The sequence below is a fragment of the Artibeus jamaicensis genome, unplaced genomic scaffold (genome assembly GCF_021234435.1).
Source record: "Artibeus jamaicensis isolate MK-2021 breed Jamaican fruit bat unplaced genomic scaffold, CSHL_Jam_final contig_1015, whole genome shotgun sequence".
NCBI classification, from domain to species: domain Eukaryota; kingdom Metazoa; phylum Chordata; class Mammalia; order Chiroptera; family Phyllostomidae; genus Artibeus; species Artibeus jamaicensis.
The window spans coordinates 18,242,114-18,256,991 of NW_026521194.1; the positions used below are offsets into that span (position 1 = coordinate 18,242,114).

The window sequence follows — 14,878 nt, forward strand, 5'->3', positions numbered from 1 at the left end:
CGGAGAGAAACGTGCACAAAGAGGTGATGTCAAGGATGTTCATTGCAACATTGTTTATAACGGTAAAAGACAAACAAACTGGACACAATCCGAATGCTCACCAGTGCGGGAGCAGCTAATAAACTATGGTACTTAAACATGACACGGAATGCTACGCAGCAGCTAAAATCGGTGGGGTAAATCTGTCCATGTGCACTGACGTGACCTTGAGAGTTTGTCAAATGAAAAGAAGCAAGCTGTCCAGAGAGCCACCGCGATGATTCCATTTACGCAGAACCAAACCAAACCACAGAATCGGACATGCACATATGTGTGTAAAGGTATAAAGCAAGGCCTAGTCATCTATACCTCCAACCATCTCTTGTGGTTACACCTGCTGGGGAGGGGCATGAGGATGTAGCCACGTATAACTTGTAAAAAAAGAATAAAAAAGTAAAAAAAAGAAAAGAAACCAGTCACTGCCCCCCACTGTTCCCCAGCTTGTTTTAGGATCCATAAGCCCTCTAGTCACAAGCCTCCCCCAAGCGGTGCTTCCCCACTCGACACCCAGGGCAGCCGCCGGCAAGTCTGCCCTTGGTGCTTCGAACCGCCTCTTCTGTTTCTTGGTTTAATGCCCGTGGGACTTTAGTTTTTGTGAACTCTTGAGGGTCAGTGACTGAAAAGCCCAAGAATAAGCCCATTCTCTTACTTTACCCAGACGAGAATGACTCTGGGTTACCTGCCCACCCCCTGGGCACTTGGGGCAAGAGTGGTTTCTGCTGGTTTTCCGGCAGCACCTAGGTTCTCCTTTGTGCCATTCCATGCTAAAAAAGGTTTCGCCCTTTGGTGATTCCTCAAACCCTGAATCTCTTCATTGCTTAGGTTTGGGGTCAGAGGGAGCCCTTCCTTCCACTGTTAGTACAGTTGGACTCTGGCTGAGGTCTGTGGCCTGGCGCCTCCTGGGGGTGCAGCTTTCCGACTACATCTAACCTCCAGACGCCCTCCAGTGTGCCCGATCCGTGTCGGGCTTCATGAATTCCTACACTCTTCCCAGCCTTTAATTTATTAATGTAAGGCGATGCTTTTCCCTGCCGATTGCAAGGCTATCAGCTGGTGTTCCCCCCCCCCCCTTTTTTCTCTGGTTGGATTTGTTTTGTGTTTTTTTTGGTCCGTCACTGAAGTGGATGAAAGACAGACTGCAGCTGTGAGCACCCCAGTGATGTGCGCAATTAAGGACAGAAAACAAGCCGCACGGACAGATCTGCAGGTTGGCTCAGATTGGGCGGCCTGCAACGCAGACAAATCAAAACCTAAAACCGAAGCTCTTTCCATCGAAGATTACAGAAAGGCCACAGTGTGTGTGTAAAACAAAAGCCATCAGTGAAGAGGGGCGGGGACAATAAACACAAGCCTGCTGATTGGCTGGACTTCAGTTATCTGGGCTAGGGGGGCGGTGTCTGCTTCAACAGCAAGAATACCCATTTAAACAGTCGTAAAGGGCCAGGTAGGAGCCCAAACAGACCACGCTGCCCTCGACATCTGGTATTTATGATCCATGGAACACAATTTCTCTAACATTTATGCTTGAGTTCAATCTGAAACACCACGCTGATAATAGCACTGTGTCTGAGGCCTAAGATTAGAGTCCTAACAGACTTTGCCCTTTTGGGGCAGAGAAAGAACCTGTAGAATAAGCCTTGGGACTAGAGTCAAGGGGGGAAGAGCAATGATGAAATTTGCAAAGAGGGCCTCAAAAACGGCAATGCTACTGAAGCATAAACAATGGCTAATTTAATTTAGTCCGGAGAATTTGGCCCCAGGCCAGCTCAGGAAAATGTTGACTGAGCCCTGGTCTTTGCCTGAAACAAATACGTTGAGAGATGTTTTCATTTCATCCTTTACTAATGGGAACAAATGGCTTTAAGGAAAGCCAAATGTTATTTAGACAAAATGGGTAATTACGCGTGTCAGGGGGCGGGGTGGGGAACAAACAAGGCTCTCATAGAGGACATTCTACTCTGCTCCCCTGCACAGGACAGAGACCGCTGCATGGGGCCATCTGTGCTCACAGGGCTTCCTGGAAGCTCTGAAAACCAGAAGCCCGGAGGAGGTAGAAGAGTCGTAAGAGCACTTTTTCCTGGACCTAGGTTTAGAGAGGGGAAAGAAGGACTCTGGTGGAAGCTGGGCCTTCTGCATAGGTTCCTGGTAAGGCCTGTCTTCCTGGTGCGCAGACCCCTGCGGAAGGCTGCTGTGTGAATGGAATGCTCTATGACTAGGCCGTGGTGGGAGATCCTTCCACGACCTCTTCTTCACCACCTTCGAGAGACACTGAACATCTGGGAGGTTGTAGTTCCTAGATTTTTCTCCCCTAATCCCCCTATGATAGAAATATGTTATACAACGAATTGCTATCAACCCAAAGAAGGGAACCAAAGAAAAATACCTGTCAACGAGACCTGGCTTTTTGAACAAGTTCCCCCAAAGCCACTCTCCTCAGTTTTTATAGAAAGTCCCTTTTATAAATGGTTCTACCCGGAGAGTTCCGGGTTCACGGCAATCATATCATTGTCTTCACTACTTGCTGCAAAATGAAGTCTGGAATATCTATGAGCCTCGGACATGCTACAAGTTTTGCCTGAGAAAGTGCTCATCAACTGGAGATCAACATTCCCCTGGAAGTAATAATGAGGTATGCAAAAGCTAAGATGTCGCCACTTCTCCAAAGGAAGTTTATCTGTCTCCACAGATTTCAAGTACATGATTCAGGCCCATGGGTCCCATTCCTCTGGGGGACCCTTTGAAAGGAGAGTCCAATCTCCAGGGGTTTGCCATCAAGAGAAGTTTTGTGGAAATTCCATTGAACAATTTAGCACTTAGCAACTTCTGCAAACATCCCACACCAATCATAAAAGTTGGCTCAGCTGCAGAAACTGGATAAAACTCCTAACAAGCAGTAATAAAAATACACGAGAGAAAAGCTGGCATTTCGGTCTCATAGAGAAAAACCCACCTACCTCCCACAGAAAGGCCCTGTGGCTCAGAAGATAATCTGTAAACTGTGAAAACACCAATTTGTTCAAAGCCTACATTTCAGCTTTGTTCTCACAGGCAAAGGAGAAAAGAAAAACCCAGATGTTTGTATAAAAAATATTGTCATTTTATTACATTCCACACAATACATTTTCAAATAGTTTCCAATGTCCACAAGTTATTTTGACACACAGGCAACTGAGCAATGCAAGAGTTGTCACAGTTACAGGGCGAGGGGATAAGAACGGGAAGTTCCAATGTTTAAGTTTTCTTGGTTTCTTTCTTTTGTCGTTGTGGTTGTTCTTTGGTAATTTTTGATTATTTAGGTGTTTGCTTGCCTGCTAGCTTCATTTTCAAGACAGGGTCTTTTGAAAGATGGGGTGTCAACCTCGAAAACATGACTGTATTTCCTACACTTTTCTGGCTTTAGTACCAAGAAGGTGGGATAAGGGAAAGGACCATTTTACTTTATTTTAAGCATCCTGTTTTGTTAATGGCAATGATATTATCTTTCCCCCCCTTTCTTCCTGCCTTTTCCAGCAATTAGGGGTTAGCAATTGCCAGCACAACATCAAGGAAGGGTTTCCACCCAGAGATACGGGTCTCCTCCCTGGGTCTGTTGACACAAGACCTCTACTAAGGCAAAAACTTTGACAGCCCGAGCTAGACCTTCAGTTCATTCATCCATTCATTTTTATTTTATTGGTTGCTATTACCTCCTTGTCTTCTGAGAAGCAACTCTTAAACACATGCACGCATGCATTCACCTGTCTGGTCTATTTTTCTTGGAAGAGAGTGAGCCTTCTCTCCCTCTGTGAAACACAGAATTTTGCTTTTGAAAGATGCAAGTCATGATTTTATAGAAGAGCTGCCCTTTTAGCATAGTACCTGGATAATACTATGAAAGTTGCTGGGGAGAGAGAGACAGAGAGAGAGAGAGAGAGAGACACCCCCAGCTGAAATGCGTCATGGGGTTCACAAAGATTTGAGCAGTCTCATGTTCTCAACTATGGCATAAAGATGATGCCACATGGGGCATCAGATAAAGATACAGCATATTCACAAAGTTGTTGTCATCTTCTTTTAAAGAAGGGAAATCCTCAAGGGTGTTTGGTAACTCAGACAGTTGCTACACTGGCTGGATTTTCCAGGTGTAACTTCCTGACACACGCTTCCCTGGGTGCCTGCAGGGATGCCAATCATTTCGAGGGAATGTCTGGCCCCAAATGCACGGCTGGATGTAGACACGTGACATAAAAGGCCCTTGGTGACTGGCATGGAAGTCATCACATGGTATCCTGGGCTCCTGTCCCTCCTCCCTCTCCCTGCTTCTCTTTTCCATCTTCAACCAGGGTAGGACTCTTCTTGAAATGTCAAGGTGGCTCATACTCTAGCCTTTCATCTTTTCTTGGCAGGGCTGCTGTGGTTGAGACAGAGCTGCTCTTTGAAATAGAATTAAGAGTGGGAGAGCACCATTCTTTCGGGAGGATGAGACAAACCAGATGCGAAAGTCAGTGTGTAGAACGCTAGAGGGATGATGTGGATATTCTGAAAGAATGCTAAAAGTCTCTCCCAAGCAGCCGAAAAAAAAATCAATCATTAGTATTTTGTTCTCAGAAGGTATCTAGAGACTTTCAGCCCAGGCAACCACCAACTTTGGAGAGAATCTTAACACTTCCCCAGTGGATTCCTAGCAGGAAGGTGAGAAATAAACAGCCCGAAGGTGGAGCCCCAGTACTCTGAGAATCTTATTAAAATATGCATTTCCTATCAATGATATTAACTTCACTATGGAATCTATCCTTCGCACAAGATCATTAGGCCATTTATCTCCAATGCCCCTTTCCCTGTGTTGCTTAGAGAGGACAAATGGGCAGCCACAGATTTATCTTCATTATACTTTCTCCTGCCGGAGCGGCAACATCTGGAAACGCCAGGCCAGCCTATGAGGGTGTATTTGCCAGATGCTATGAATGCGATAAGGGGTAGCGCATTGGTGCATTTAAAAACAGTTACTCTTTATTCTCTCATCATATTCAAATACGTCAGGTGGACAGCCTTACATTTTAGTGGCTGTAGGTTCAGGCACACATCAACACCGTGAAAAGAAAGCAAATGATCTCTTTCCCCCCATGTTTTACAGATGCTATCACAATGACCGATATAATACCAAAGAATATGCTTTGTGATGTTCTTACTCAACTCTGTCCAAAGTTGGGACAGTGATTCCCCTCAGGGGAGGGGACAAAAAGAACGTTTCAGTCCTTCCCCCTCCTCCCTTCTCTCCCCTACCTCCTCCTGCTCTCGACATAAGCTACTGCTTTTCCTACATCAGCCTCCGTTCCCTCTTTCTCTATGACTTATTCCAAGATTGGACTTAACTGACCAAAGCTAGACATTCATTACGAGCTTCTCTTTTATAAGGCAACATGAGACAGATTTGCTTGTGGGCTGGAAGTAGGGGCGGTTCCACTCACACCCAGTGGCTGTTATCTTGTTACTTCAAAGACGCCAGGAGGTGTGATGGGGGTCACACCTGAGTGTGTCTGAGTGCATGGAGGGAACCTTCTTCTTGGGTCAGGTGGGTGGGGGATGGGGATGGGAAGGGCCACGTTTCAGTCCATGTGGCCTCTAGTTTTTTTTTAGGTACCTGGAAATGACAATGGTAGCCAACAGAAAGCCAGCCAGAGCTAGCTAAGGCAACAAAAAGCTTCAATCTCTTCTCCAAGTAAACAAAACTAGTATCGTATATTATTATCTTGTAAAATGTACCCCCGGAGAAGTAACACAAAAGTTAAAGGGGGCCCTCTCGGAACACACCCACACATTTCCCCCGGACAATGCACCAGGCTCTCACACCCACCCACACACACACACAGCGCTACTCACGCACGCAAAATGTATATTATGTACAAACACACAGATCCAGGCTTCCCCTTGAGCCTCCTGGCAGACTGCCCACTGAGAGGAGTTATGGGGTAAGGCAAGGGGAAGCATCAGGGGACCAGTCTCGGGAAGAAAACCAGCTGAACCTTGAGCCGTGAAGTGCTTAGGGGTGTATCTCTTCTCACATTTTGAAGATGCAACATTAGACCTGGGGTCGGCTGGTTGGTTTGGTATCAACAAAAGGAAAAAGGAAAAGAACTCAAGAAACATGGTCAGGATGGGTAAGAGTGCGCAGGGTTTGGGCCCCAAGAGAGAGAGATGTCTGAGAGTTCACACAGAGACTAGGCGAAGAGAAAAAAGTGCAAAATCGAGGCAACATGTTTGCAGTCTTTCTTGTTTGTTTTGGGCGCTGTCCTTGCTTCGGGCCTCAGCAGTGCGAGCTGCGGTCTTGCTCTAGCTTAATGGTTAGGGTGGGCTCCACTGCCAGAGGGGCCCCGTTGGTGTAGTGGGAGGTTTTGTAGGTGATGGAGTGATCGGTCTTCTTGGCCGCATAGCGGAACCGGTGGTAGTGGAGCACCAGGGCCAGCGCGACGGAGACCAGCACCAGCACGGCGCCCCCGGCGGCCATTACGTAATACCAGTAGACTGGGATGGGCTGCACGGGCACCGTGTCCACTGTGGGCTCGGTCCCTGGTAGGAGGGTGCCCCCTGGTGGAGAGACACAGAAGAGTGTTGCTAGGCTGAGAGCATGCAGACTAATCAAAAAATTAATTAAAAACAAAAAGAGAAAACACACACATGCTTTGGAGTGGATAGGGAAGGGGAATAAGATGACACTATTTTCCTGGCAAGCACTTCTTCTACTACCACTTTGCGGGAGGCACTATCAGACCCATTTTGCAGATGAGGAAATAGAGGCTCAGAGATGTTAAACCAACACGCTGCTGCAAGTAAATACTAAAGTATGGGATTCACCCAAGACGTGTATGATTAGAAAGCTCTATTTCTCTTTCTGTTACACCACAATTACTCTGTAATGCATAGAAGTGGTATAATTCCCATACACACGCACACACGCACACACACACAGAAGAAAATGATGTTGAAATGACTTCTGGGATTCTGCAAGGCCGATTCCCCGAATGTGTAGAAATACAGTATTTGGTCTGGCGGGCCAGCATTTTCAAACAGTGTATTAATTAGGCTGGCTGGACTTGAAGGTAAATTCCACATTGGATTGCCAACGCTCCCATGCCCACTGAAATCAGCTTGGTCTTGTCTAAACAGGTCAATTACCACTGTCAAGCAATGACTAATGATTCATTTCTTTAATTGGATAGAGGGCTTTAAAATCTGATTGGAAGGATGTTACAGCAAGAGGAAAACGTTGGCACAAAATGATAGTGGGTGTGTGAGAGCGAGAGTGAGTAAGAGCAAGCGGAGGGAGATCGTTCTTAATCACGGAAAAGACAGAGGAGGGAAGAGGCGCTGGTGGAGGATTTAGAAGGCAACCACACTCACTGGCTGGCCTCTGGTTGCCATGGAGATGATGTAGTAGATTTAAGCCCAGGGTAACTCTGGGGAAAGACTGGCTGGAGTCCCACTTGATGCAAAACAGTACTACAACTTGATTCTCCCAAAGATTTACATCAGATGAGAATCTGGCCCAGAATGGGACTGGGAGCTTTTGAGCTTGCCAAAACCAAACATGATCTTTACTTCTGAAAAATGATGTATGCTTAACCTATGAAAAATTCCTCCCTAGCTGCTCACACCAAGGGCCAGTGGCCAGAAGCATGTATCCTCTCCATCCACGGGCTACCCCAGTGGGGCGCCCTTTCCATGCTGCTGCCTTCTCCATACATCACTGGTCCTGCTCTGTGGGTGTATCTCTGCTCAAGACGCAGACAGAGCTTATTCATAGTTTCAGGCCTCCCCAAGGGGACCCAGAGCTCCTCAAGCAGAAGAACGCACTCTCATCTTGGTTTCTACCCCCACGTGTGCACAGAGAAGGCACTCAATATATGCTTGTGATTAAATGACCGAACCGAGGCAATGACTTCTACTTGAGTCAGTGTTCGCCCACTCCTGCAGCCCAAACACCAGAACTCCTCTCTTTGGTTGCAGGGATAGCTGAGGGGCGGTCAGACCCTCCGATGTCTTCTCAGAAGTGGTGGAAAAGTGAGAGCGTTTTTCTTGAAAATCTTTCAGAGCCTGTACACCTTCTCAGATCTTAATCACTGGTTCCTCTAGTCTTAGGATCCCTTCTGCTAAGGTACAGGGTTCGTGGACCCCTTTTGGGCCATCCGAAGTGCCACAGTATCGGAGGGGCTTTGTCGAGATGTGTCTCACAGCACATGCCCCGGAAGCCTCATCCACAGCCCTTGGGGTGCAAGGGACCCCAGAATCCCGGGCTCTCCTCCCTGCCCCTGTCTGTATGGTCGTCTTCATCATCCCTCATTTGTTTTTCTTGATTCCCAGACCATTTCTGGAATCAGGAAAATGCTCCCCCACCCCAACCATATTAAAAATTATGCATAGAAACAGAGGAAAGGAAAGCAAAGCGCTAAAAGCAGCTCCTTGAAATGGCCAGCTTTCGAGTCCCAGTGACGAGTGTCAACTCATTATTCAGGTCACCAAGAGTATCTGCTGCCTGGCAACCATCCTGCTGTTGGATTTTTGCGTGGGCTCAGGAGGACGCAGAAGAAACACCAAGTGTGCAGGAACAGCCCGAGTTCCCGTGCCAGCCCCCCTCCCCCAAGGGCACCCTTGGGCTCGCCTCTGATTTCGACTGGGCTGCACCTTGAGGGCCGTCCTCTTAATGAGGCTGCAGCTCCCCCGTGAGCGGAAAGGAAGGCGATAAACCCACAGGGATTAGCTCCCCACCCAAAGCACCTGACCAGACCACAAAGGCAAGAGTGCAGATTTTCGTCAAGCGGAAAACGGTCCCAATTGCCCACGTTCCCTCCATCGCCACCTAGTTTCAGTTCAAAGGGTTGCTTTCCTTCAGCTCAAATGCTGGTTTTTCAACATTAAATACACCACCCACGGCTCTTAGGGCTGGGGCTGAGGAAGGATGCGGCCTTCATGCTACTCCTGAAGCCTTTCTTGTGATAGAGACAAAGTTGGGGCACAGTGGGGAGCCTTAAGGGGACCCAGTGGAGGAAGGTGACATTACAATACGTGGACTACCCATCCAAAATCAGAGACAGACCCTGGGCGTCAGAGTTCTACTCTGCTTCAGAAGACTGGCTCCACTCTGGGTGGAAGACCCTCTTCCTCTTGGCAGGCCACATTTCCTCTCTGCAAATTATCAACATGGAGGAAATGACATTCGATTGGCTCCTGAAATGATTTCCTTAGACACTGGTTTGGAGAAACAAGAAAACAAACTACGTGAGTTTGTGCTTTTAATGGGAAGGGAGTTACAAAACAGAGGATGTACTTAAAAGTCCTTCCTGCATCTCCCACCGGCAATTTTTGGGTGACCTGCAGCTGGGGGTCAGAGAGCCTCAGAAGATTCACCAGCTAAAGAGACTCAACTCCCACAGGCAGGCAGATCGCTGGTTGGGATCCAGCTCTGCGGTAGCCTTCAAGGGCTCTATGCTAATGAGGCTGTGGTCTGCCAGAAAAGGAAGGTAATGGATCAATAGCAGTTCAATCCCTTTCTAAAGCCGCAACCTTCCTACAGCAGCAACCGAATGAGTATCAGATGGTTGGATGGATGAACGGATGGATGAATGGATGAATGGACTTTGGACTAACATTCAGATTCCCTGGAAAATGTTAATGACCCACTAGGTCTCCACCTAACAGTTATTCTTGGAAAGTGCCAGAGATCCTGCTAGCTCACACGGTGCCTCTATGTAAAACTGCATAGAAGGTGCTCCCTTCAGGCGGATCTCTCCTGCGCCAGGTGCCTGGGTTGGGGGGTAGCTGTATTTTTGCCCCACTGTACACTCAGCCACATGGGGTGGCTGGGCTGTTGCTTTACATTAAAGGAGCTGGGGTATGGTCCCCGACATGGGAGAAAGAGCTCAGGTGAGACTTGAACCTGGCCTACAGCTAGTCAGATGCTGACCTGAATGTTCCCTTTGATTGCTCCAACTTCTACTGCTTATTTGCATGCCTTCTTTTTTCCCAATTGGAAAATCAACTCCTGAACTATTTTTTTTATTAATTGCCCCCACCCCTCCCCCCATTCCCCACAGAGTTTTCTCCTTGTGTGATAATGAGAAACATATTTAAAGAGTCAGTAACTGCAAGTGTATTTGCAAAGCTAAACAGGCCTTCCTCTGTAAAGGTTCTGAGCCCTCTGGAGAGGGGGAAAGTGAACGTACAGAATTTGAATTTGGAGAAACAATAAATCCGAAGAAACCATGCACGGGAGGAAAGTAAGGAGAGGAATTACATAGTGGGCAGTGCTCCTTCCATTCGTGCTGTGCGAACAGGGTTCCTGGACTAACATGGAACTGGGAAAGGTGGCCAGCAAAGGAGCAGCTGTCCAGGGTCATTCCCTGTGCCATGGGCACAGGGTCACAGGCTTCAGGTGCATTATCCTCTTTACTTCTCAGGATTCTCAGATGGAGAATTGAGAACTTAGAAGGGCAAGTGAGTTTCTCCCGGTTTTACCTGGAGGAAGATTGAGGAGGAGGGCAGAGCGACACACAGTGAGACTCTACAGATGGCCCAGGGCCCTCGGAAGATGCTCACACCAGGGAAGGGGTGGGGTCACGACCGGAAGCATGTTCTGCGCTCAAACCCAGGGCTCAGAGAGCAGCGGTCTGCAGGTCCACCTGGCCCGCCCCCTGCACACCGCACACCGCACATCTTGTTGGCAAACGGCCTCCCTCATTTGTTCCACTTATTGCCCACGGCCGCCTTTGCGCTCAGGGGCAGCACTGCGTCCTCCCCACAGGGCCTCAGAAAGCCCACCACAGTAGCTCTCTGGCCTTCCACAGAAGAAGCGTGCAGACCCCGGCTCTCCGACGGGACGCCCCCACTCCCGCTCCCTTCCTGCCGCCTCCCGCCCTCGGAACCTGTCTGAGGACCGTCTCGGTCAGGTCAGGATCTCACTGAATCACCCACAAGAAAAACCATCTGTTGCAGCCAAGTTTACCACACGGCCTGCGGACCCCGGGGAGTCGCCCAGGTTCCCTTCAGTAATGTTTTGAAAGACAACAGTGGTGAGTCATCTCTTTCAGGAGTGGAAAAAAGGGTTCAGTGCAAGGAAGAACTGCTTGAGGCCTGGGCTGTCTGTGGAGTCCTTTTTGTATAGGTTGAACATAAAGTGTTGGTGAAGAGGCATTTGAGATAAAAGCTTTATTGAATTTGGGAGATTAAACAAACTGAAAAAAAAAAAGGTTGGCTTCTCTAGAACAGTTTACAGAAGATAGTAGAAGAATGTGGTCTGCTTGGCAAAAGAATGTGAAAGTGTGAAATATCCCTGAGAAATGACTTCCAAGCAGTGTTGGGAGGGGAGCTTTGCACGAAGCTCGCAGGGGCTGTGCTGACCCTGCCCCCCCCCATCTAAAATGCCTCTAGTATTTTTTTTTAATGCAGAACACGGACTTAATGTAGAAAGCACTTTCTATCTTGGTGTTTTAATTTAGCTAAAAGATTTTAAGTCCGGGGCATTCCATGCTCAATGGGCGAATGTAGACAAAAAAAACAAAACTGCAAAATTTGCACGAAGATGGAAAGTACTAAAAATATTTCTCCCTATCCCACTTTTTAAAAAATGTGAATTGTACCCTATACTACAGTTGTTTCAGTAGCAGTTTTAATTATTGCATCAAAAAATAAATATAAACAACGTCTCTACATTTCGATCTGTCGTTGGTTGGTTCCGGCCTCAGATGCCCCTCACCTTGTCCATCCCTGTCTCTAGACTAAGGCTTGTCCTTTCTGTGCCTGGAGAGAGGAGAAGTCCACCAGAAAAACATTCTTCTCCCCTTAGAGGAACTGGCACCAGCAGCTGTCTAGATGAATGGTGAACCTCACAGAGGGGGCAGGCAGCGGCCGCCAGGGAGCCACCCGGTTTGCACACATCTGATCTCCAGGCTTCCTTGCTCAGCAACACCTAGGCTCCATCTGGCAGCTGGAGACGGAGCGGGGCGCAAGCAGAGGGAGTCACCCAGCACAGCTGCCTATCTGGAACCCTGGTGGGTTCAGGAGTACTTCTCTGCCTTTCATCGGAGGATTACGTGCACAAACACCATTTAACCCTCACTGCGTCTCACAAGTGCTTCTAGTGGAGAGAGCTGTGGGGAGAAGGAAGCCAGGGAGAGTGGGACTTGGAGGCGAGGGCCAGGTCCTGTGCCCTGGGGTGGGGGCCATGACACAGGTGGGCAAAGCCTCTGGGAGGTGGCCGACCAGGGAGGAGGGTGGGAATGGGGCGGGAGAGACGGGCCAGCTGGCAGCTGAGACCTGATGCGCAGGGTCCAGCCCCCGCCGGCTCTGTTACTGCCCCCAAATGGCTCTCTCTGACCACTACTCCCCTCTATGCCCACGAGAAAGGCCTGTGATGTTCACTTTCTCCCGGCTTTACCTGGACGGGAACTGTGGAGGGCTGTGGACAGTGAAAACCAAGAGATGGGCCCTATGACCCTCAGACCTGCTCTGAGATGTAAAGCCCACATTCACAGTCATGAACCGGACACACTGATGTTCCTTTCGGCATCTGTCATCTCGGCCCTACCAACCACCTTCCCCGTGGAACCCGGCCTGGGGCTGCTGCTGGCCTCTAACGGCCGACTACCAGACCCAGTCCTTCTGCTCCCACTTCGTTTAAAGCCCGAGGCCTCTAACAGGGAGGAGAACTCTCAGCTCCGCTGCGAGTTGCTAAAACTAACCACCTGGTCAATAGCTACAGAACTCTGATTATGGGCTTTCTTTATTTTCACTGGCTTCTTTATTATTCTTTATTCTTTTATTGAAAAAAGGAAAGTATTGGTTAAGAGGAAATAATCCATTACCTTAATGACACTTTTTCTCCCTTTACACCTAGTTTTTCATTTGTTACAGCTAAAATTTTAGAAAAAGATACATGATGTACTTATGTTTGTATCCAGTGCTCAAAAATAAGAGAGAAAGAAAAGGAAGAAAAAAATGTACACCGGGCTACATTGTTTAAAACGTGACTCATAACAACAAGAAAAAAGTCTTTTTAAAAATTGCATGACAACTCAGTGCATTCATTCTCTCTTCTCCTTGTCCCTTTTCTATGGGGTCCTTTTTCTCCATGGCTTGTTTTTTTTTCATTACTGACTCACACCCTGCTATACAATCAAAGTATACACACTAAGCAGAAAACACAAGGTGATTTGAACAAAAAGAACGTTTCATGGCAAGAAACAAAGAAGAGGCAGACAACGAAAGAGACTTCAAAATATAAAAGACCAAGAACAGCTAATGAACCCAGGTCCAGAGGCCACTTTGACGGCATTGCCTCCCGGAGTCACCGTACACAGTGGTCCCTCCTGAAGAACGAGCATGCTCCTGTCTCACGGGTAACTTTGAATGGGAAAGAACAATTCAAATTCAAAAAGACACACTAACTATGGAAAGGCCTGCTGTTAGCAGTACTTTGCCGTCCACTTCCCATCTTCTGCTGCCCACGCCTGATTTCTCTTTCCGAGGGCAGAGGCCGATTTAACCCCAGGGCACCCACGCCCCCGAGAGAGAGGCCTGCCTCTGCAAGAGGAACGGCGTGCGCGTTGCTAGGTTAGACAGAGCAAGTGGTCTTCTTTCCTCTCCCAAATGGAAAGCTTTGCTTGAATCAAAACAGAGGCTTGCATACTGAGGTCCAAAGGGCCTCTGTCCACATGAAGACACTCTGGCCTGGGCTCAGCTGGCCACCAGTTTGCAGCTTGGTGTCAAACCTGTCAATGGGACTGAAATGGTCCATCCTCAGTTCTGGTCCTCCTCTCGACTCCGTGCTCCTCGGCCAAGTCTCTGCTCCCCAAGACTCAGTTTCCTCCTTCCCAAGATGCCCTTTACCCCACAAGACAACAGCCGTGGGCCGATCCATGCCACCCGTGTTCTGCCTTTGCCTAACCCTAAACCAGCCAGCCGGGAACACTGGAAACTCTTACCTTCAAATCACTAAGCTCTGTGTTTATTTTGGCTAAATGAGCTCGGTGGCTCTGATGATATTTTATTTATATACTTTTTGCAAGGGAACATGACTGGACTGCGAAGCCCTTTGGTAAACACAGCCTCAAGGAGAGCACATGTGCCCTGGTTTGTTTATTCTCTTACGGAAGCAAAGCACTCAGCCACTGGACCTGTCAGTCACGGACCCAGGCAGGCATGCGCACACAGAACGGTGTCTGCAGCGGTGGCTGGAAGTCTTTAACCAGCCTTCCTGGGAGCTTTGAGTCTCCACAACCAATTAGAGTCCAGTGAAACAACATAAGCAGGTTTCACTTCCCCAACATCAACATCACCTTAGGTGCTGAAGGTCAGAACTTGAATTCTACCATAATCCAAGTCGTTCGGTTTCAACCTCAGCATTCCTCCCCATGCTTAGATTTGAATCAGCAGAAATCGCACACCCAAAACGCACCAACACGGGCACATGAGTACTCAACACTTCAAGGGGGAGTGGGGAGGGAGGTTCCCGGAGGTGAGAAAGAAAGAAAAGATCGTCTGTGTGGGTCTGTCATTCTCTGCTCCACTGCCCTCTTCCTCATCTATTGTCCTCATCTATTGTCATGAGGCCGTGGGTGATGAGTGGCAAATTCGGTGACATGATTTGGAGTCAGAGAGCGCATCTAGGTGACAAACCAGGAATTCATCTCTTTCTAGCCAGGAGCTGGACAGATTAATGAGAGTGAAGATAATGAGTCTAGACTTTAGATATAAAACTGACTTCTCTTATCTCTGAAATGCTGTCACCTGCGGGGTTAAGGCCAGCGGGGACAGACAGGGCCCAGCAACCTTGCAGTTGTTTGCATACATTAGGTTATGCAGAACCCAT

At 48.2% G+C, this 14,878-nt stretch overlaps 1 protein-coding gene across 4 annotated transcripts in view; it reads right to left on the reverse strand.

Moving 5' to 3' along the window:
- NRP2 (neuropilin 2) overlaps positions 1-14,878 on the reverse strand; it is a 116,278-nt gene that overhangs the window by 14,158 nt on the left and 87,242 nt on the right. Inside the window, exon 16 of one of the 4 annotated variants that reach the window (XM_053656914.1) lies at positions 2,363-6,603. The exons of 2 other annotated variants lie outside the window; for them this stretch is intronic. In XM_053656914.1, the coding sequence (XP_053512889.1) occupies positions 6,323-6,603 (281 nt within the window). In that variant the 3' untranslated portion in view covers positions 2,363-6,322. Of the gene's footprint in view, positions 1-2,362; positions 6,604-14,878 lie in introns of those variants that run through there. One more of the 4 variants, XM_037166048.2, reaches the window with a different exon arrangement.